The 23,451-nt window shown below is 33.1% G+C and overlaps 1 protein-coding gene across 6 annotated transcripts in view; it reads left to right on the top strand.

Annotated features, from left to right (window-relative positions):
* The window catches only part of LOC123679302, a 130,920-nt gene that overhangs the window by 92,310 nt on the left and 15,159 nt on the right, over nucleotides 1-23,451 (top strand). For 4 of the 6 annotated variants that reach the window (XM_045616820.1, XM_045616825.1, XM_045616821.1 and 1 more), the window contains 2 exons: nucleotides 2,065-2,187; nucleotides 19,466-19,845. In XM_045616820.1, coding sequence (XP_045472776.1) covers nucleotides 2,065-2,187; nucleotides 19,466-19,845 — 503 coding nt within the window. Of the gene's footprint in view, nucleotides 1-2,064; nucleotides 2,188-19,465; nucleotides 19,846-21,940; nucleotides 22,087-23,451 lie in introns of those variants that run through there. The other 2 variants (XM_045616823.1, XM_045616824.1) reach the window with 2 other exon arrangements.

Genomic DNA, 23,451 nt, shown 5'->3' with positions numbered 1-23,451 from the left:
GACAATTCCTCCGGAAATTCAAATTGTATACTATATGAAGAAAAGTTATACCTACTGCATTAAGAGAGTTCTGATCGTTTATACATTTAATATTTCCTCATTTGAGACATAATCAAATTGTTATATTTTAAAATTAATCACATCATAAAAATTCTATCTTAGTTATTTTCCTATTCAATCGCTAATAGAACCCATTCCTAAGACAACATCAGGGTTCAAGGTCATGGAATGTCATGTATATTATGTGTTACAAGTTTCAGTTATCCGTTAATCGCTAAGATCAACTATTTCGTCATAGAATATTCAGAGAATAATTTGAATAATTCGAAATTAATGACCATAGTTACGAAGTTTCCAATCTATCGCGATGATTTGTCATTTTGAATTCAATTTGTTTTGGAGAGCGACGTATGATTTCTGGAAATGAATGGGAAGACAGGAATTTCGAAAAAAATTTACGATATGAATTCTTCCGCGAATGTGTCGGATATTAAAATGGAATGTATAAGGGAAAAACACATTATACTTGAAATGAATTTATTCTATTCGCGATCGATTTCGGTTTTTCAATTCGTCATCTGAAATAAGGCGAATAAAAACACATCACAATCAAATACATAGTACAAAGGTTTCAATAATCAACAGCAAAAATATGATCATAGAATGATGAAAACAAAGTAAGAGTTTGTAAGGTATCGTCTGATTGTGTCAACTGAAATATTCATAAATGATATGGTGCATAAAATTTGCTTTTTAATACTTTCGACAATATACAAGAGAATGGGTTTAAACAGGACTGATTACTGTAAATATGAATATACTGTCAAAGTCTTTGGAGAGTAACTTTTAGTGTTTAGTGAAAAAGTCTATGAATCTAAAAATTTTCGTGAAATTATTGCATCCTCCCATTCTTTTAAAAAATAATTGATTTTTCTTTGATGGGATGGTTATAGGCTGTTACAGGCTTTATATTGCTTTTCTCGGTATTAAGATCCTGAAGTACAAAAAACCTCGATACCTCTATGATGGGATTCAGTAATTCTTAGAATAGGGGGACATCCATGGTCTCAGTTTACTTGTCACAGTACCAAACATCATTTTCATATTTGGTCTCTAATTTGCTTAATTGTTTGGGGGAGTTAGATTTTCGCATAATGACATTCTCATTTAGTATTCATTATTATAGAAATTGGGTGTGTTCGCGAACATAGATTTGTACTAGTTATTTTGGGTCTTGTATCGATGGTGATCAAAAATATTTCTTACATCTCATCCTCCTCCTTTCCTGATCCTCTTCTTTTTCTATTCTGAATTGATTGGTTATAATTGATCGATATTGAATTTTTGCGCTGCTGATGTTCATCAACTAATTTGTCAGATCTAAGGCTGTAATATATACTTACCTTAAGAGGAAATCTAATTCCTTCATGCCTTTTTAGTAATTATCATTATTATATAATGAAACAACAAAATTATTATTATTATATTCCATATTGTTCAACTAGGGTTATTATAATGTAACGTATAATGTACGTCTGTCCAAACATTGTGTGGATTTGATGGATCCATATTTTTTGACTGCATAAATACCACATTTCATTCCACCATCTGACAATACACAAAAAAATGAGGAAAAGCCATTACATGTAAGATAGTTGAACGAGCTGAACAAGGATGATATCTACATATATTGCGCGTCGAACTATTGGGCATTGGCTCACATCAGATAAAATGTATCAAATCAGGTAGCAAACATCAAAAGAGAAGCTTTGAAAAAATACCTCTGCCAAGAAGGGAGGAGTCTACTACTACTTGCTTACTGACAAATAAAAAGCCTACGAAAATATGTCCATGATATGATTCGGCCTCCTATGTCTGACCAAGGTTCTGTTCAGCCGTAATCTACCATTAGAAGTGTAAATATTGGTAGAACTTCGATCGATGGCTTTTTGGTACAACAAATATATGTTATTAAAATTAATATTATTCTTTGAATCTTTTAACAGTCTATAGCTCATTTTCGAGGAGCAAAGAAACTTATTAAATATTCGAATTTTGTTACAGACAAAAACCTGGCAACATGCTACACATTACAGAGGACACTCCTGCAGACATGTTATCTGGAGCAATGGACCTCACCATCCATTTGCCGTCCGGCAAGGCAGTCAAGATGTGTGTCGAGAGAAGGTAGGTCACGTAGTCTCATCTCCGTTGGAGATTTTACTGTCTCTATCATTGTAACGGGTCAGAAATCTCTCTTCGCGCTATTTACATAAACCTTATAAATCGTTAAATTACATTTTTTGTTCAAAGAATTACTGGAATTCCTATAACCGGATGAAGACCGTAATATATTTGATATTGATCGGTTTCAACTCTGTGATGTAATGCGATTAATGGCTTAACTGTTAGGTTTATTCGTTCATGAATTCGATATACAGCGTGCAAAAATGTAACAAGCCAATAATTCTTGTACGAAGAATTATTGGGAATATTTCCCTCCTGTCAAAAATTCTATGTATATGGAGAACAATTATCGAAAATTACAGCGATAATTGCATTGTAGGAAGCGAAACTGCACTGCGATAATTGTCCTGTTCATAGATGCATAGTTTCTATGCATCTTACACAGTTCGAATCTATGGCAATTCCATTTTACATCAGTTTGACAAGTGATGTGACAGTTTATTCGGGAAATATTCCCCCGAATTACACTCGTGCATCAAAATGACCGGATAATTTCGCATTCCAGCGTGTTTTCTTTGAAAAACTGCATTCGGTCATTTTCATTTCTGGAGAAAGAGCCCTCCACCTTCGGTGTCGGGCTCTTTCTCCAAAAATGAAAATGAACTCATGCAGTTTTTATGACAACACGCTGTCATGCAAAATTATCGGTAATTTTGATGCACTTGTGCAATTACTTACGAAAAATCCTCGCACCCGGAGTGAGAAATATAAAAAAAAATTTTAAAAATGCATACTTAGCGTTACTTGCTCATGAAAATGAAAATCGACGGTTGCGAAAATTTTTCTCGATAATTCTTCGTACAAGAAAGATTCATGAACTTGTTGGGTTATTTTTTTGCTACGTTATACCGGGTGTAACAGGATCATGGTACACCCCCTGTATCTTCGTTAGTTTCAACGGTAATAGATTGAAATTTGGGATATCCCATATACATAATAAGTGGCACTCTTTGATCCATAAATGTTTTTTTTTTCACTTCCGGTTTCGCCGGAAGTGATACCAACTTTCGATTTTTAAATGGAACACCCTGTATATTATTACATTTCTGAAATCTGCATAATTTTCTGAATCCAATGATACCACATAAGTGACATTTCAAACGTTGAAATTTTTTATAATTTAATTTTTAGTTTTCCTGTGTTGTGTGTCATGATGGTTATGATTTATTCCAATTGACCCGTCTAATACTAGAAAAATCGAAATCCCACCAAAAATAGTAAATTGCGTTTTTTATAAGCAAATAAAGTTCATCGTAATCGTTTTTGGGGTAAAACACAATTTTTTCAAATGAAACCATATTGGTACCGTGGTTCCAATTATTTGTAGTATTAATAAGGAATTCATCCATACCTGGTAATAAAATGTGTGATCAATACAATCAAAATTACAGCTAAAAGAAAATAAGAAAATACAATTATTTTGTTCTACTTTAATACTAAGAAGTTACTAATGTGGCTATGAAATACAAAAAATTAACACGAAACATTACAACAATTGTTCGAAATGCTGCCCATGCACTCTCAATGCACTTATGAATAAGCATAGCTTTTTCGTGAAGAACGTAATAAAATAGAACAAAATAAATGTATTTTCTTTTTTTCTTTCAACTCTAATTTTGATTGTATTGATCGCACATTTTATTACCAGATATATGGATGAATTCCTTATTAATAGTACTAATAAATGATACTACGGTACCAATATGGTTCCATTTGAAAAAATTAAGTTTTACCCCAAAAACAATTACGATGAACTTTATTTGCTCATAAAAAATGCAATTTAATATTTTTGGCGGGATTTCGATTCTTCTAGTATTAGACAGGTCAATTGGAATAAATCTAACCATCATGGCACACTTAAATGGAAAACTAAAAATTTCGACGTTTGAAATGTCACTTATGTGGTATCATTGGATTCAGAAAATAATGCAGATTTCAGAAATGTAATAATATACAGGGTGTTACATTTAAAAATCGAAAGTTGGTATTACCTTTAAAACTAACGGAGATACGGGGGGTCTACCATAATCCTGTTACACCCGGTATACACGTATGGCACGTTATTTATTTCTGTCTCAATCTCTTCCATGAAAATATTTGTATGTATAAATATGATTATTGTGCTCTAGATCGCTGTATCATCTCGACACAATGTCTGTAATTAATTTCGAATTTTCTTCCTGGAATGATACTAAACAATAACTAATGACGAATCTGTTCTGAACTAAGTTTCCAATGTAAGGCGGTTCGGATCATCAATGTCGCGATTAAGTTCGTTAATGGGCAAATTCAGAATTACTTGTCCGTAAATAGGGACGTTTCAAAACTGCAGATTCGATCGAATGACAATTTGTGTGTTGATGTAAAATGACAGTTCAGAGATCTGCACAATTTTTTGTTGAAGCCTAACCAGAATGATATAAGTATACAGGGTGGCCACTTTTTCAATGGGATTGTATTCGTAACTTTTAAACCATAAGAGTTAGAAGGTCGGTCAAATGGAGAAAAAGTTGCATGCATAGAAGCATTATCAAGCAGTTCAAACAAATCGAGATTATCAGGGCCGGCTATTGAGATATTATAAGAAAAGTAAATTCTGTCATTTTGATTTTTCTTTTTTTCCCACTTTATTTCAAATATTATCAAAAAATGTTACAGGAATTTTTTATTCGACAGTAAATTGTTCTCAATTTGACGTAATCAGATTTCGTATCCAACGTTTCGTGCTCTCTGGGCCACCCTCAACCTCATTTTTTCAATATACGGAGCTGTATATTTTATGACACTTTTCGAAACAACTTTTAACGCTGAATTCAACGATATATCATACAATGTCATTCAAAGTTGATATTTAGGTGATTTTGACCCTTATCCAATTTTCTTTGGGTCGGATCTGTAGTGAATGTAATTTATCAAGAACTGCTGTTTATAAAATAGTCAAGAGACGTGAATACAATGATTTTAAATTTGAATACCAAGCCTTGCAAAACTTATATCGTAATTATATTAAAATAAAGTTCGATTCTGTAATTTGTTTCAACGGAACAAATGACAAATCCAACAATAGTGATTTCTCGCGAGAAGATTGAGAATGTATTGGAAGGTATTCAAGAAGACGAAATAAGCAAATGTATAAGAAGTATGGGTTCCAGAACAGTTAAGTGCATTTTACAAAATGGTGGACATTTCGAACACTTCATTCATTTTCATTTACTTTCGAATTATCATTCGATTTTTCTTTCATTAAATGATAATTCGTTTAATTATTATGAATTGAAATATGTACATAATTATTACTTGTTTCTTGATTTGATTCTAATATGTTCCATTTAATTCAAGATGAGTAAGTTGATTTTCTCATCGAAATGTATTGCATGTTGTTAATTAAACTAAAGGTACCTAAATGTTATACAAATCCGACCCAAAGAAATTTGGATAAGGGTCAAAATCACCTGAAAATCAACTTTGAATGACATTGTATGATATATCGTTGAATTCAGCGTTAAAAGTTGTTTCGAAAAGTTTCATAAAATATACAGGTCCGTATTGAAAAAAATGAGGTTGACGGTGGCCCAGAGAGCACGAAACGTTGGATACGAAATCTGATTACGTCAAATTGAGAACAATTTACTGTCGAATAAAAAATTCTTGTAACATTTTTTGATGATATTTGAAATAATGTGGGAAAAAAAGAAAAATCAAAATGACAGAATCTACTTTTCTTATAATATCTCAATAACCGGCCCTGATAATCTCGATTTCTTTGAACTGATTGACAATGCTCTTATGAATGCAACTTTTTCTCCATTTTACCGACTTTCTTACTCTTATGGTTTAAAAGTTACCAATACAATCCCATTGAAAAAGTGGCCCCCCTGTATAATGATAACAATAATACATTATAACAATTTGAAACCTGTATTCCGTGATGATAGTGTCATCAGAATAATAAAAATGAAACAAGAATATGAAAAAAATAAAGAGCCAGAAGCTTCTGAGCGCTTGTTAATTAATTCGCTAATTGCGCCCTTGGACCGCACATATTATAATAATAATAATAGTAATAAGGGACTTTATTGAATAGAAATTTGATAACACTTGTTTTAACATTTATAGAGGACGAGGTTCAGTTCGTTCGGAGTATTTCATCTCCCAACGTCTGTTCAACTAACCCTTATATATCTCTATTAAGTTATGTGATCGCCAAAAGCGCTGAAATGCTCCTTGTTCAGCTTTTTCCTTATATTTTTAATGCATTTGAGAATAATCTGAAAAATCATTATTTTCAACTACATATATACTTATTTAGTTTCAATGCTTTATGGATGTTTCTGATCAAGACTTTCATGAGCTTCTGTGACATTTCTTGTATAAGTTCAGGGCCTACATGAATTAGGACGTTTGTCATTTGGTCAAATACCGTTTATTCACCATACATTCTTTTCTCATTCCAATCCTGAGTGGAATTTCGCTCACCTGTCTTTCTGTCCTGCCGCCCTGTCCCTTTGTCGCCTGTTCTTGAACCAATTCGAGACTTGCGTAGTCGTTTTACCTGTTGCTTCAGCCAATTCTCTCTTTTCTCTAGGACTAGGAATACTAGGATAAGGGTTGTGATTGTACCATTCTCGGAGTACGGTTTTCTCTTTGAAGGAGTAACTCGTTTCTTCGCCATCCCATATCGTCCTGGGCAGGGGAATTTTCTTTTTACCCTTTATTTTCCTACTGCTCCTAATGGTCCTCCTAGAATGAGAAAAGTAGGTCTATTTGATATATGTTATACTTTTTTGTTTATATACAAATACAATTGCAAATTGACAAAATATCAGAATAAACGAAAGAAACATATATTATCCAGAACTGTGCATATTGAGTGAGTTTTTTAAACTATAAAACATTGATGAGGAAAAATTTCATTAAAAAATACAAACATTCCGAAACGTACGTCTGTCTCTATGTTAATTCAGTTATTCAATTTGGTTTCACTATTTTGTCAGTTGGAATTGTATTTCTAGATAAAAAGTATCAGACAGTGAAGGTTTTGGCACAATGATGTTTCAATTTTGATATTTATCTTGATTGCCTTCATTTAACCTTTACATTTTATAATTTAATGTAATCATTCATTGATAAAAGTCAACATCAACCAGAAGATAAATTTGAATTCTTTAAAATTGTTTTTTCAATTGAAAATGTTGATTTGTATACCTATTTCACAGAAGAGTAAGAGAGAAGATCTAATACTACCTGTTGAAATTGATTTCTGTAAAACCGTACCAGATAAAGAAATTCTTTGAGTTCCTACAATGGAAGTTTGTGAAATAAATGTACCAGTTTTAAGTTGGTATACAAATAAAATAAATACTGATGTGGATAAATTGTATTGAAAAATACAAAATTCCGAAACGTACGTTTGTCTTTAAGTTCATTTAATTTTTCAATCTATTGAATAGAAAATTATGAAATCATCAAACTGAGCCTGGAGGTTTCTCAATATTAGGAAACTTTATTTTCTCATTGTTTCTATTTAATTATTTCTTATTATTATTAATTTTGTTAATTTATGTTTCTATTTCAAAAAAGTTTATATTTTCGATTTTCCTAACAATAAGTTTAATATAATAAATAAAATGTTTTTTGCATGGTGCCTTCTCATTTCATCATTTCTTTTATTGATGTGACTATACAATAAACTGCTAAAAATTAAGTAGCTTGATATGATTCAAGTACTCGATAAATAAATACTTGACTTGAGATTGGAAAACTACTACTTGACTTAAGACTTTCAAAATAGCTCGAAAATCAAGCCAAGCCGTGAATCTCTACATGAGATGTATTCGTTGCAGAAAAGGGAATGATTCCATATTATGCCTAGTGAATGATTCCAAGGTCATTATGCATGGATTCATTAATTAATAACTATAAGTAGATAGAAACATCTGTATTTAAGAGAATTACTCTCCACGGTCACTCAAATCGACTCCAGTGGCGGTTCGTGAGGTTTGTATGCAGTAAGGAAACAAACCGATTACCTTAGGTTTAAGGAAAATTCCGGGTGATTTCTTTAAGTAATAATATATCCATGAAATTCATTTGAAATTATGATATCCTCGCGCGGTTTTGTTGGACAAGGTATGCCAAAATAAATAGACTGCAGTCTGCACACCATCCTCAAGAGTGAGAGTCTACTGTTACGTTGGTACTCGCATTTTATGCAAGATGCATATAAACTTTTTAAATTTTTTGGGTTACTCTACTTGTTGCTTTTTGTGAAAACTTCTGTACGGAGGCGCGGTTCAGAATTTTTCGATTTATCACTATCTGTCTGGCGGCGTTTAAACTTTCCACCATTCGAACCACCAAGCATTGGTAAGAGCGTCGGATTAGCGATTCGGAGGTTGCGGGTTCGATTCCCGCTCGAGGAGGTACTTTTTCCGGAATAAGAAAACTTGTCTGTAATGCCAATATACAGGGTAGCCACTTTTTCAATGGGATTGTATTGGTAACTTTTAAACCATAAGAGTTAGAAGGTCGGTCAAATGGAGAAAAAGTTGCATGCATAGAAGCATTATCAAGCAGTTCAAACAAATCGAGATTATCAGGGCCAGTTATTGAGATATCATAAGAAAAGTAAATTCTGTCATTTTGATTTTTCTTTTTTTCCCACTTTATTTCAAATATTATCAAAAAATGTTACAGGAATTTTTTATTCGGCAGTAAATTGTTCTCAATTTGACGTAATCAGATTTCGTATCCAACGTTTCGTGCTCTCTGGGCCACCCTCAACCTCATTTTTTTCAATACGGACCTGTATATTTTATGACACTTTTCGAAATAACTTTTAACGCCGAATTCAACGATATATCATAAAATGTCATTCAAAGTTGATTTTCAGGTGATTTCGACCCTTATCCAAATTTCTTTGGGTCGGATCTGTATAACATTTAGGTACCTTTAGTTAAATTAACAACATACAATACATTTCGATGAGAAAATCAACTTACTCATCTTGAACTAAATGGAACATATCAGAATCAGATCAAGAAATAAGTAATAATTATTTACATATTTCAATTCATAATAATTAAACGAATTATCATTTAATGAAAATAAAATCGAATGATTATTCGAAAGTAAATGAAAATGAATGAAGTAAGTGTTCGAAATGTCCACCATTTTATAAAGTGCACCTAACGGTTCTGGAACCCATACTTCTTATACATTTGCTTATTTCGTCTTCTTGAATACCTTTCAATACATGCTCAATCTTCTCGCGAGAAATCACTATTGTTGGATTTGTCATTTGTTCTATTGAAACAAATTACAGAATCGAACTTTATTTTGATATCATTACGATATAAGTTTTGCAAGGCTTGGTATTCAAATTTAAAATCATTGTATTCGCGTCTCTTGACTATTTTATTAACAGCAGTTTTTGATAAATTGCATTCACTACAGATCCGACCCAAAGAAAATTGGTTAAGGGTCAAAATCACCTGAAAATCAACTTTGAATGACATTGTATGATATATTGTTGAATTAAAGTTTAAAGTTATTTCGAAAAGTGTCATAAAATATACAGGTCCGTATTGAAAAAAATGAGGTTGAGGGTGGCCCAGAGAGCACGAAACGTTGGATACGAAATCTGATTATGTCAAATTGAGAACAATTTACTGTCGAATAAAAAATTCCTGTAACATTTTGTGATGATATTTGAAATAAAGTGGGAAAAAAAGAAAAATCAAAATGACAGAATTCACTTTTCTTATGATATCTCAATAACCGGCCCTGATAATCTCGATTTGTTTGAACTACTTGATAATGCTTCTATGCATGCAACTTCTTCTCCATTTGACCGACCTTCTAACTCTTATGGTTTAAAAGTTACCAATACAATCCCATTGAAAAAGTGGCCACCCTGTATATATTTCTTGAAATATTTTCAGACGAAAGATCATTATTTCAAATTTATCTTTGAATTAGTTCCATTCCACGTTACTCAAAAAATAAGAGCATTAATGCATAGTTTTTATTTATTGAGAGATATATTATCGAGAAAAATTTGCTCTTTTTATACAACAGTCTCGCTGAATCCATAATCAGATATTGTATCGTGGCGTGGGGTGGTGCATTCTCTACAAGTGGCCCAGAATGCTTTGATAAAAATATTTTTTTAAAAAAGATACTACTTGATTTCTCAACATTAGAACCATTTTTATTTATCGGTGCATATTGAGGGTATATCATAAGCTGACTGATTCCACTTTTAAAAATGAGAGAACTTTATGTACTTACAAGAAAAATTCGAATGTTGATTCTTTCAGCAACTTCTTTAACACTAAGGTCATTCTCATACTATGGTCCGAAACTGTTTGATCTTGTTCCAATTAATTCGAGAGAAATAAAGAAAACCAAAGAATTCAAGATAAAAGTTGAAGAATTCATTTTAAAAAATAATGAAAGGTTAAAAATTGATTGAGCGAGTTCATGTGGTGCGGGTGCCTCCTCTCTCTGTTCCTCGTTGGTCCGTTTCATTTTGAAATTGGATATTTATTCATTTTCACTTCACTCTGGTGACATTCATTTGTAGACTGATTTTTTTTTTATTATTTTGTGTTGATTGATTATGTTATTGGTTGAGTATGTACAAATTGTTAGCATCCGTGAAAGGGTGGAATTACACTACAGGCATTCTTGCCTAAGTAACTCTGCTCTTGAACCGGTTGTTATAGGATTTATATAGATATAATTATGTAAAAAAAGTGTACCGGGTTTTTCACTATAATTTGACACCCCCTTCAACTTTGTTAATAAAAAAGGTCCAAAAAAATGTTTTCTTCAAATGTTTCACGATATCGACTAGTGTTTTTTAAAATGATTTCAAAAAAACGAAATATGTATAGGGTGGGAAACATATCGATAGCAACTTCATTTTTTCAAATAGAGCATCCTGTATATCTTTCTATATTTGACTAGTTCTTTTTTCCCTGATTTCGAATATATAACATATGATTGGCCTATCTCTCTCATTCTGAGTACTACAGAGTTTCAAATTTTAAAAACCACCTGGCAAGCTAAGTAATCAGTTTTCAAGTGGAAGGCTGCGATAACTCAAAATACCCTTTTTTGAGTTATCTCGTTGGCTACGATATGACATACGTTTTTCACATAAAATTGGAATTGGATCATTTGGATGCAACTCCATATATTCTCTCCTTGTAGCTTTCTCATTTTTATTGTTCTCCACATAAAGCGAAAATATTTCAAATTTTTCCGCTTCTGTGTAGTGCTTATTCGATTAATAGTTTTATTCAATGACAAACGTATGTTATATATCGTTGCCAAAGAGATAACTCAAAAAAGGGCATTCTGAATTATCGCAGCCTTCCAATTGAAAACAGATTACTTAGGTGGTTCTTAAAATTTGAAACTCTGTGGTACTCAGAATAAGAAAGATAGGCCAATCATATGTTATATATTCGAAATCAGAGGAAAAAGAGCTAGTCAAATATAGAAAAAATGAAGATGCTATCGATATGTTGTCCACTCTGTATATATTTCGTTTTGTGAAATCACTTCAGAAAACACTAGTCGATTCCGTGAAACTTTTGTAGGAAACATTTTTTTGTACCTCTTTTAGTAACAACGTTAAAGGGGGGGTCAAATTATGGTGAAAAACCCGGTAGATTGTCTTTTCATCCTGAATAAATTGAATTGAAATTTCAAAATTAACTTCCTACTAATGTTTGATTCCGGAAAAGTGGTTCCTCTTATGAGGTTAAACTTGGGGCCTCCTTAGTGGCTCGATTGGTGAGAGCGTCGCACTAGTGATTCGAAGGTTGCGGGTTCGATTCCCGCCCTAGGAGATACTTTTTCCGGAATTAAAAAACTTGCCTGTAATTGTTTCAACTGTTTTACAACTATTGTGTCCGCTTAACGCCGCAATTTTAGGCTCTGGGGTGAATAGCCTATCGCAGCAGCTTGATGAAAGATCGCTAGATGATCAGATCACCAAGAAATGGGTACAAACGTTAACAGGCTTTTCGAATTATACATTTTTCCATATCTGAAAATTGAAATGAAAAGCAGGGATCTGATACGTAGACGACGTCTACCTTGCTTACCATGCCTACCATTCCTATTGTACTGTAGGATTTCACATATGCCTACTTATGCGTTTCGTCCCTGGCACACACACCGGACTAATCAGTGTGACTTTGGTATATTTGTGTGTGCCGTGTCATAGACGCTTGGGGAATTCATTGTTATCGGGAGCCGCCGGGACTCGAACCCGGCACCTTGTCGCATCTCGGTGACTGAGTCTACACTCTTAACCTCTAGGCCATCGAGTGCTGTGTTTATTGTTGCTATGTGGAGCTTTATGAGAAGCCGCCACATGACTCCCTCCCCAGTGGCGGACGAACGAAACTTATGCGTGTTACGAGGTCATCGGTGCAGCCGGGTGATTGCCGCCTAATCAGAGCTGCACCTCGCGGCATCGTGCGGACGGTGAATGCCGCATATTCAGGTCTGCTATACCGCGGCAGACCAAGGAGCACGTATTGCACGTCATGGGAATGGGCGTCTAGAGTTTCGTTGGAAATTGCAGATATATGGGAGCTACGCATCAACCTTCTGCTTTCCAGGACACATCGTTAAGACGGCCATTCCCATCACGTCGGGGTCACCAATGTAGGATTTCACATATGCCTACTTATGCGTTTCGTCCCTGGCACACACACCGGACTCATCAGTGTGACTTTGGTATATTTGTGTGTACCGTGTCACAGACGCTTGGGGAATTCATTATTATCGGGAGCCGCCGGGACTCGAACCCGGCATCTTGTCGCATCTCGGTGAGTGAGAGTCTACACTCTTAACCTCTAGGCCACCGAGTGCTGGGTTTATAGTTGCTATGTGGAGCTTTATGAGAAGCCGCCACAGTACCTAGGAATATTCAGCCCAATTCTGTAACTTCAAATCGAATAGAAATGGTATGGATCGAGTAGAAATGCACCGGAATCGTTTCGAATTTGTATTCTGTAACTCAATTAGAATAACTATGGATATCAATTACGAATTACATTTAGCGATAGAAGAAGAATTGGATATAGAATACCAAAATTGGACGCGGTAGAAGTGAAATATTCCGATTTATCAGATTACGATCCGATTCGTTCATTTCTATTCGAGTTAAAGGATAAGGCCCATTACGGAGTTTCGATTCCGAGTCCGATAAGTCGGAACTTTCGATTGAATTCACCCTTACCGATTTCGATTCCGACACAATTGGATCGGATGTTAAGAACGTTAAAATAGAGCGATTTTTTTTTTAATTCCATCTTATTTCGAACCATCAATCTGAATTATTTTGAAGTGAAATTGTAGAGATGAAATAATGCTTGTGTTCATATTATTTTCAAACTTAAAAGACATCCCCCATTTGACTCCGATTTCGATAAATTACAATTGAAAATTTCGATTTCGACTTCGATTCCGGTAAATCGGGTAAATGCACATCCGTTACATCCCTAATTGTACAAGTTAACAAATTAGCTAATTTATCTCTTATATTGTTTCCTATTGCTGTGAATCAATAGGGTTATATGTAATAGGTATTTCAAAGAAAAATGATTCGAAACTATTTCGAAAAAGAAATACTTGTTTATAAACAACATTTAGGTAATGTAGTTAGCAAGCGGAAAATAACAAAACTCATTCAAATCCAATTCAAATGAATGTTGAAGATAGGTTCGCTCATTTCGTCCACCAGTTCGAATTAAGTATAATAGGTATTCGATTGGGATCAATTGCAAATAATGAAACTCATTAAAGTGATACACAGTCGATTGAGTTGAATGATATGTATACACATAGAATTTGTTGTTTTTCGTCACCGTTTGAATATGTAGTTGTTTATTATTTGTCGCTGAAAATATTAAGGTCAAATGGCGGATGAATTTAATGAATGTAATAAGATGATTGTGAACAAAGAATTTTTTGATGTTAATCTTTTTTTTATTATGGTTTCAAGTTTTCACAAATCCTAGAGTTGTAAGGGGTTTTAGTATTCACGAAATGAAGAATGAATCCCTTTTTAAGATTCAATGTGTGTCAATTTACACAAAAAATAAAATCATTGAAAAATTAAATATGTTTTAAAGTTTTGTGCTCTTTTCATGCATATGGGTTATATCCATGAAATTTTGACGAGTTTTAAGTTGAAAAATAATGTATAAGTTTATGTTAACACATCTTTGAAAAAAAAAAAAATTAAATGTTTTGACTTCAAGTTTATAAAACGATCCTTGATTCATGCGACTGTTGGAGACCACATTACTGTTACATTATATGAGGTTTGATTGTCTATTCTTTCACCTAGATGTGAGTCTTTGCCTTCCATAAACATAATAACTCTTTAATGGATTGATCTAGAAACTTCGTCCTGAGATCGCTGGTGGACTCATCAGCTGGGTATCCATTGATCCCTTCCAAAGACACACCCTCTCACACCATTTTTTATGAACCCACTGATGCCTCGCTAGAGAGTGACGCGAAGCCAGCAACGCCACCTCTAGGGTATGCAGAGTTCCTACAATTCCATATAGGCTCTGATCTCGAATGCCGCGGTTGAGTTCAGTGATGGGCAAAATTAGAGTATATAAACATTCGATATTTTGTTTTCCTGCTGATTTTGAAACTACGCACTCGATCAAAATGAAATATTTGCATCTATATGTGAAAGTCACCCGTACATACGGAATTTCATGTGATTGCGCCTCAAGAATCAGAGAAAATTGAAGGAGAATATATACAAAAAAATACAATATTTTCGTTATCATAAAACCGATGAAACTAAGACATTGTGTGTAGATATAAATATTTCATAAAGATCTCATCATCAGAACCATAAAAAATTCGAGAAGAATATTGTAAATATATACATAATATACCCGCGGTAATAAATACGAAATTGTTCCTTTTGCTTTTAGTGACTACATATTTACCTTATTTATTCATTAGTTTTCTTCTTTATGTTGTGAACTTTTTATTTATACAACATACACTCATGTTCTTCGGTTTATTGAATACCTTTTGAGTTTTCATTGTCAGATTAGGTTAGGATTATTATTGTGTCATTGGGTTTATTAAGTTTGTAAAACTCTTCATTTCGATATCATATTGTATTTAATATTCAGTTATTTTTGACGGGTTCTAAGCCTACTATGTGGGTGCATTATGTTGAATGAGAACGAAAAAGCTATATTATTATTTAATTCTGTTGCAAATTTTGTTTTCAGTTATTATGTAACATATATGACATAATTACTCACCTCAAAGATACGCCGAAATATATCTTAAAACAAATATTTTCCAGTTGAAATTTTCGTGTATTTGAAGGATATCAATTTCAAGCTTTGTCCAAAATTTTTTGTTAATCTCTCTTCTATAGTCCAGCTACCTTATCCATGGCTTTTATTTCTAGCTACACCTACCACCTACGTCTAACGACAGGTTTCATAAAATTTTGACTGATCGATCAACTCGATGTCAAAAAAGTGTCAAAAATGAACAGAAATTGAACACACACCGTGGTTGATTGATCAAATCACCACGATATATGTTTTATGAAACCCATCATAAGTATTCAATTAGTGTTATTCTATTCATAAGCACAATAAGCTATTATAAGTGATAAGCTAACTATTTGTATGCATTATTATGTTACGCAGTTGAATTTATTAATTCATCGCTCACTACGATTAAGGGCCTGCTTATATGTACTACGACAACTGCTTCAAGTGTTTATCGACACCATAGGTAGAAGTGAGGCAATAATAATTCAAATTAAGATTCTTATTGAAGGTAAATATGCCTACATTCATAAGATGTAAGAATTACTCTATGATTGTAGCTTTGAAATAATTTGCATTAGCGGCGACAGTAAAACTATAATTCCCAATCAAATGCTATACACTTTAAACGAATAACGGGCAATAAAAGCTACCTAGAAATTTTGGTCAAACTTTGATCGACGCTAATCTAATTTCATTTCACTCACCTTTCAAACTGGGTAGAATGCACACGCAATAATAATAATAATAAATAGGTGAGTCCTATATTGAAATTGAGAAGGAAGAATGAAAGAAGTGAATGTCGGTTGTGGAAAAAATAGATTATTGATATATATCTAATATGCTTTATACTTCCATTATTTGTATTCTTGGGCAGCTTTCATCTGGCTCAGTGACTTTTTAATTCTTTATATTGTATCATTTTTATTTTAAAAAATGTTGAATTTTTTTTTATGTACGAATGTTTTGTTAAACTTGTTTGTGGTTGTATTCTGTTCGTCTAATGAGTTGCTATCAATTTTAGTAATTTTTATAATTTCTGTAGCCCAGATGGAAAATCAATATAGATCCGATACGTTGGCAATTTTAATAAAAGATTCTGTTCCTTTTTTGCTGTTTCACCGATCCTCAAGCTTCGATTACCAGTTCTTGATTAATTACAAGGACGAGATTCACCAATAAAACAGTAATATATTATTGCGCCTGGTTATCTGCAGGAGATCGCAGTCAAAATGAATCTATCTGACGTGTTGGGGATGAACCACAATAAAATCGACATTCAGTTCAGAGAAAAAACAGCGTTAAGTTACAATCTACAACCTAGAAACCTCTGAAGATACTCATTACACTTGGCGAAACGTCAGGTGAAAAGATAACGGCTAGAATGCTCGGAATTTTTGAAATCTGTGTAATAAATTCATTATCATCAACAGTAGTTTTTTGAGATAGATCGAACCCCAACGAAACCAATTAAAAGATGGCGGGGATGAATCACCTATCCCAGTTCCCAGAAATCCAGTAGCGATCTACCAAAAAAAAAACTTTTGAAGATGATTACTGTAGTTGTAGGCTGGGCTTTAAGGTGAAAAAACAACTTGGTGCACGGCTAGAACACTCTAATAGAAATTGCTCCTCATTATTATTATTATTAATATTATAGATAAGTCTCTAAATCTACTATCTGAAATGCTCTTGTCTTCGGTATATCTTATATTGTGCTAATACTTAAATATATTTTTGCAGAGAGATTTCAAGATATTTTGATATGCATTATTTATTTGATCAATTCTTCCATGAAAATTAAATAATTATAAAGCTAAATGCTCAAACCAGTTTTATTTGATCCGAATTCTGAATAAAATTTTTCAAGATTCATAGCCTTGAATTCGGTCTGGGACTTTGTGGGGCAAAGCAGCAAGGTCGTATATTTGTTTAATAATAAATTCCATGAGTGCTCATTGTGAAGTCGTACCGTACGGAAAATAATTTTTTTCTTGCATTCGAATCGAAATATTATGCATGTAATGCCCAAAAACCATGTTGTATTATACTACATGGTAAAAAGCCGTACAGAATCATTTTCCACAGTTCAGACTGTGCACAGTGATTCCATACAGTGATGAACCCATTGAATCGTGATCTTTGAAATGTAATTTCTGCAGGGACGCAGGAAAAACATACTTTCACCGAATCCATTTCGAAATGAATCAACATGTTTTGAGGGTTTTAATTTTTATTTTGTGAAGGACTACTAGCTACTCAAAATTGTAGAAATTGTAGTGAGCTGAATGTGTGAAAACCACTCCCCTCTGAATCGTGTTGTCAAACTTCCATACTCGAATGTAATTATATTCGTTTTTTTTTCGCATTACATACGAAATTGTCCTGTAAATGGGTTAAACTGTTGGACAATAGAGCTATCATTATTATTATTATTATTAAAATATACAATTTCAGTTTGATTTGAAGCAGTTAGATTTTAAAATTGTTCAAGTTGGGAAAATCAGTCATTGCAATTTCGAGTCTTGTATATTTTTTCGGATATCGAAACAAATAACCACGGATTTGAATGCCCCGTTAAATATCTTTTCTCTAATGCTGTGGTTATTCCGTTCATTCTTCCACATCTTGTAGAACAAAATCGTGCGAGAATATATCAGAAACGCACAGTTTTCATGGTTATATTTTATTATTATATGTTGGTACTACGAACATTCCGCCACGGCTTTATCTGTCAATTCATCAATTTGCCTTGAAGAAATCAGTTCTGCCAACCAACATTTTTCAATGCAAAAATCACTAAATGATATTTATGGAAATATTTCATAAATTTCGATAAAAATGAAATGAATTAGAGAAAATAATGAATAATACTCGTACAGAAGGCTCATTCTACCACTCGTTCCTTCAAAAAATCGCCACTTCGTGGCTCGTTTTTGAATTTTGAACTCGTGGAAGAATATCAATGCCTTCTGCACTTGTATTATAAATAACTATTCTCTATCTCAGTATCGTAATGAGATCATTACAGTTCTAAAAACAGTGCTGTGATGAACTCATTACAGCATCTTTTTCAGTTATATTTTTCGTTTTATGGTTGTCTTTACTGACTTCCAATCCTATCAAATTTCAACAAACGCCAATAATTGTCAATATAATATAATTTGGATATAGTGGAATGATTTGCAACATTATTCACAATTTCTCTTAATTCTTGTGGTGTTAAATCGATTTGGTCAGATATAATTCACGAATTTAATGCCTAATTGTGAATTATTTCAAATTTCGAAACGTACAATTCATATTCAAATTCCGTAATCTGTTAATCTTCGTAACAGTCACACCAACTGCCAAGATACAATACAAAAGTCACTAGGATATATAATCTGAATTTTTCATTGAATTTCGACAAAATTTCACAAAACTTGACTGAAATAGAGTAAATATCGTCTAATACTCGTTGCAGAAGGCAATTCCATCACTCTTGCATTCGAATTTCGCATTTGTGTTGGAATAGGAGCCCATTCTGCAACTTATTTCAGAATATACTATTCTCGATATATTATCATTTATTTCGTAATTTTTAGTTTGTTATTCACAATAGTACCTAAACCTTTGAATTTTTTGACGAGATTTTCTGATTATCAGGGATTAATAAACCACAGTGTTACATTTACGGTGATTTTCAAATACAATCTTTGTAGCTTCTAGCTTCCAATGATCTTATAGGATTCGTATAGGTATTTTATTTGAACTGGGTATAATAAACAAACCTTCATCATTGGAATTGATAAATCAAATTATACTCGAAAAATGTTAACACCATACATCAAAGGATATTTTTAAACGCATCGTTTTTGCTTTAGGACACCTATGATGGATCTTTTGGTACAAGTCACGACGAATCACCAGCTCCAAATCACCAACTATACCCTACAGCCTCTACAGACATCTTCAAGCGACAATTATTCAGAAAAAGTCCTGTCTTATTACCCAAACACTCCAATAGGTGCCCTAGATACTCAATACATGAAAGTTATACCGAAAGCAAGGATACTTCCGAATACGAAGAATTTGCCCCCAGGAACTAAACCTTTCGAGACCACCTTCAGATTGAAGGTACATCTTCCGAGAAATCAGCTGTATGTTACCAGGGTCAGTAAGCACATCCATATTGGAGATATCATGAGGAAGGTGTGTGAGGAGAAGAATTTGGATCCCAATAAATATGAAGTGCGGCATCCTGGTGAGTTAGCTGATTTTTCAAACGGGTTTAAGCGAATGAAAGCTCAAATGGTAGTCAGATATAGGCAGAAATTTTTCGATCGAAATGAAAATGATAAACTTTGATTTGAATTTTTTGATACATCAAATCATAATTGTTTCGCCACTCTGTGGAATTTCTACATCTTTTTATGGGTTTTGGTTTACTGGGTGGCAGGTATATCAAATTGTTTAATGTCATCAGTCAAGTCAAACATCCTAGCTGAAACCGAGTAACACTTTCAGTTGAGTTGAACAGAAGATGTACTTAGGTGCATCACTGGACTCCGCCTATTCTCACATTTTCGAGGTTATTTTTTTTCTTTGTAAAATTATTTGTATTGATCTTGTTTTGTGGGAATAAAGTCAATTATTATTATTATTAATATGTGTACTTGAAATTATGTTTTTTTCAATCCAACAATAATCATTAAGGGTATATCTTTCAGTTGAAATTATTGACCTAATGAAGTCACAAGGTGTGCGTGATGAAAATTTGCGAGTAGAACACCCAGGTTAGATTTAAAGGTGGGAAATCCAGTAATTGTTATTTTTATTTTATAAAGGCCTGACTGAGAGTTTTCAAATTTTCATACATGGTTGATAAAATGAAATATCGCCTTTATAGCTATTCCACGTAAATCTATAAGTAATTTGCTATAGTATATCTAAAATCACTTGACCTAATCCATGAAAACGCTTAGCCAGATGTGCCCTTGAAGTGGATACCGCAATCCACTAAATACCCAGGTTTACTTGAAAGTATTGTTAGGCAATATATTCACTGGTTCCTAGGTAATTTCTGGAAACTTAGACAACCCTTGTATAATCGAAATATTCTTGCTTCCTCCAAGTGACTCTGGATACACTATAATAAGAACCAAATAATTTATTGATTGAATTTTGTGATTAATTCTTTATGCGTTTTTGAGAAAACGTTTTATCCTTAATTTTGTTTCAAAATTAAACTTCCATCGTTTCCTCTCTTCATTTGCACCTAGGAAATACAATATTCCAAAACATAATATTTGAGAATGGAATATTTCACTTATCTAAACCTACTCAGACCTTGCTTCTCAACCTAGGTCCTAGATATATTTCTTTTTGGAAACACTTTCAGCTGATGTGATTAAATGCTTTATTTACTCACAAATCATATTTGACATGATAGTTATCTGAATGAAGTTCATTCGTTATAATGCTTCTGAAAAAATTGTCATGACTTCGACAACTCCTGTTTACATGACATCCCAAATTTTCGGAAGGCAATTGAAATTGTTTTTCTACATCTAACAGCAGAATGTCATATTCATCGAATATGTAGTTTTGAAATTATCAGGAATTTATCAAGGAATCCGTTGTCGGGTTTCGTCCATTAACGAATTCAACAACAGCATTCCAGATCAGAACATACCCTAAAAATTTCAAATCTCAGGAGTTATCCTGTTTACTGATAGTAGGACTGATAGTATCAAATTTGACCACGGATTCGTCATCAGTGAATTGAATCTTATCATTCGAGATTCGAAAGATACATACCTAGTGACTAAACGATATAGCATCCTGTTCGGGGAACGAGCAAAATAGAAAATAGAATCCTTCTCACCGAGTATTACTAGACTACAAGAGAGTAGTGAGTAATAGTTCAATCCTTTATAATATTAATGCTACTTGAATATTTAGAACGAACTTAATTGAAATTTCATGCGATTAGTTTTTGAGAAAAGCTCTAGACGGTGGACGGCAAATGGACGTTTTTTTTTCGAATTTTGCATTTCATACGTATTGAACTGAAAATTTTAGAGCGGGTTGAATTTTTTTCCTCTAATGCTTTCAATGGTTTACTGTTGAAAATAATGAACCAAAATTACACTTATTGACACTAATGAAGATCCACAATCATAATACTTCAAACGACTTAATAATGTACCCAAAATTTTTCAAGTATTTCGGTGTTGTGTGAGTCAAATCATAAGCATGGCATATTTTCGTCAGATAGTAATTTCCTAATATCGAAATAGATATGTGTTACGACAGATAAAGTCGCCGTGATATTGACGCTCTATTGTATCCTCAATCAGTTATCATCTTTAACCAAAAACCTTTTTATATTTTATGACTATTATTCCATTTAACAACCCAAACTTGCATTTTGTGTAACCTGTCCACTTGTGAGAATATATAAATTGTTATTAACAAATATTTGAGATCTGATAAGACCGTGGTAAGTTATCTGGAATCAGTTTATTATTCATTATTGTACAATCGTTGTGTGAAAACAAGTGCCTGTTGGATTCAAGGTAACATAACTTAACACTCATATATTTTATAATTGAGGATTCACAACTTCTGTATAAGCAATTGTGTAAACTAAGAATTAATTGAAACGAAACCAGCGTGAACTGTTCTTTCATCGTTCTTAGAGAATACTAACCAATCAAAAATTAAGGCATATCACGCGCCTCATGATTATTCAAAAATTCTGTCCAAATATCTATGATTTACCTAATTCGAATTCAAAATATTCTTATACAATTAGATGAGACTTTCAAGTTAGATTCAATTCTGTCTATTTTCTCCACACTCAATAACTTTCAGTAGGTAGTGTTTTAATAAGTTAACCTAAAGATATAGAAATAAAGATCTTTATTATAAAGAAATATCAAAGGTTCTATCGAAATTCCGCAACTGCTTTCAAAAGGATGATGGTATTTCTAGGAATGTTATTTTATCTATTCAGCTTATCATATCATTCAATAGGCTTCCAATTTTCAAAGATATCAATGAAAAGATGATGGATTGAGGATCCTAAAAAAGCTTTTTTTTCTTAGCGATTTCTTAGTATTGATATATGTATTAAGAAATTCCATCCTTAAAAAGTAGGTATTCAATTTTCCCAACTAACATATTCGGTTAATGTTCTGTATATTACTTGTCTGTTAACTCTCTCGCTACTTACTTTTGTCGTTTTTCAACTATCTCGAGAATGTCTGGCAGTATAGTTTTATGTATTTCCACTATTTCTTCTAATCCTCCTTCCGGTAAGCTCTTTAGTTACTTCCGTCAACTAACGGGGCTTTCTCATCCTTCAGATTCACGACGATGTCCTTGATTTATTCTTTTGTTTCTTGACGCATTTGATCGTTTCAGATTCATCATATCGAAAATTTTTCATCTTGATTACAATGGTTTGGCTTGAACTGTTCTTTCAAGGAGATGGTTCAGCTTTATCTTAATCGATAAGTGCAGTTTAATTTCCATTGCTTATTTCCGTAATTTTATACTAACTTTTCTTTCCCATTGGTGCCGAGCCTATTCTTTACATTGATTGATTTTTGTGTTTTATTTCCTCTAATTCCTAAATCAATTCCGTAAACAATTCTCAGTACCTAATTTTCAATTTGTTCGGGGTGAGTGTTTGTCTTTGCTTTTTTTCAATTCTTTTTGCCTCCAACACCATTTTCATATCAACAAGGAGATGCTTCTCATTTTCTATCGGCTAGGTCTTCTTTCAAGGTTGTCAATAGCTTCGTCGATATATCTTTTTTCTTCACTTTTGACACTCTTTTAAGTTTGCTCTAGTTGTAAT

This window comes from Harmonia axyridis, chromosome 4, assembly GCF_914767665.1.
Source record: "Harmonia axyridis chromosome 4, icHarAxyr1.1, whole genome shotgun sequence".
In the NCBI taxonomy this organism is placed as follows: Eukaryota; Metazoa; Arthropoda; class Insecta; order Coleoptera; family Coccinellidae; genus Harmonia; species Harmonia axyridis.
The sequence above is the reverse complement of the archived record's forward strand: the minus strand, read 5'-3'. Positions and strand labels throughout refer to the sequence as shown.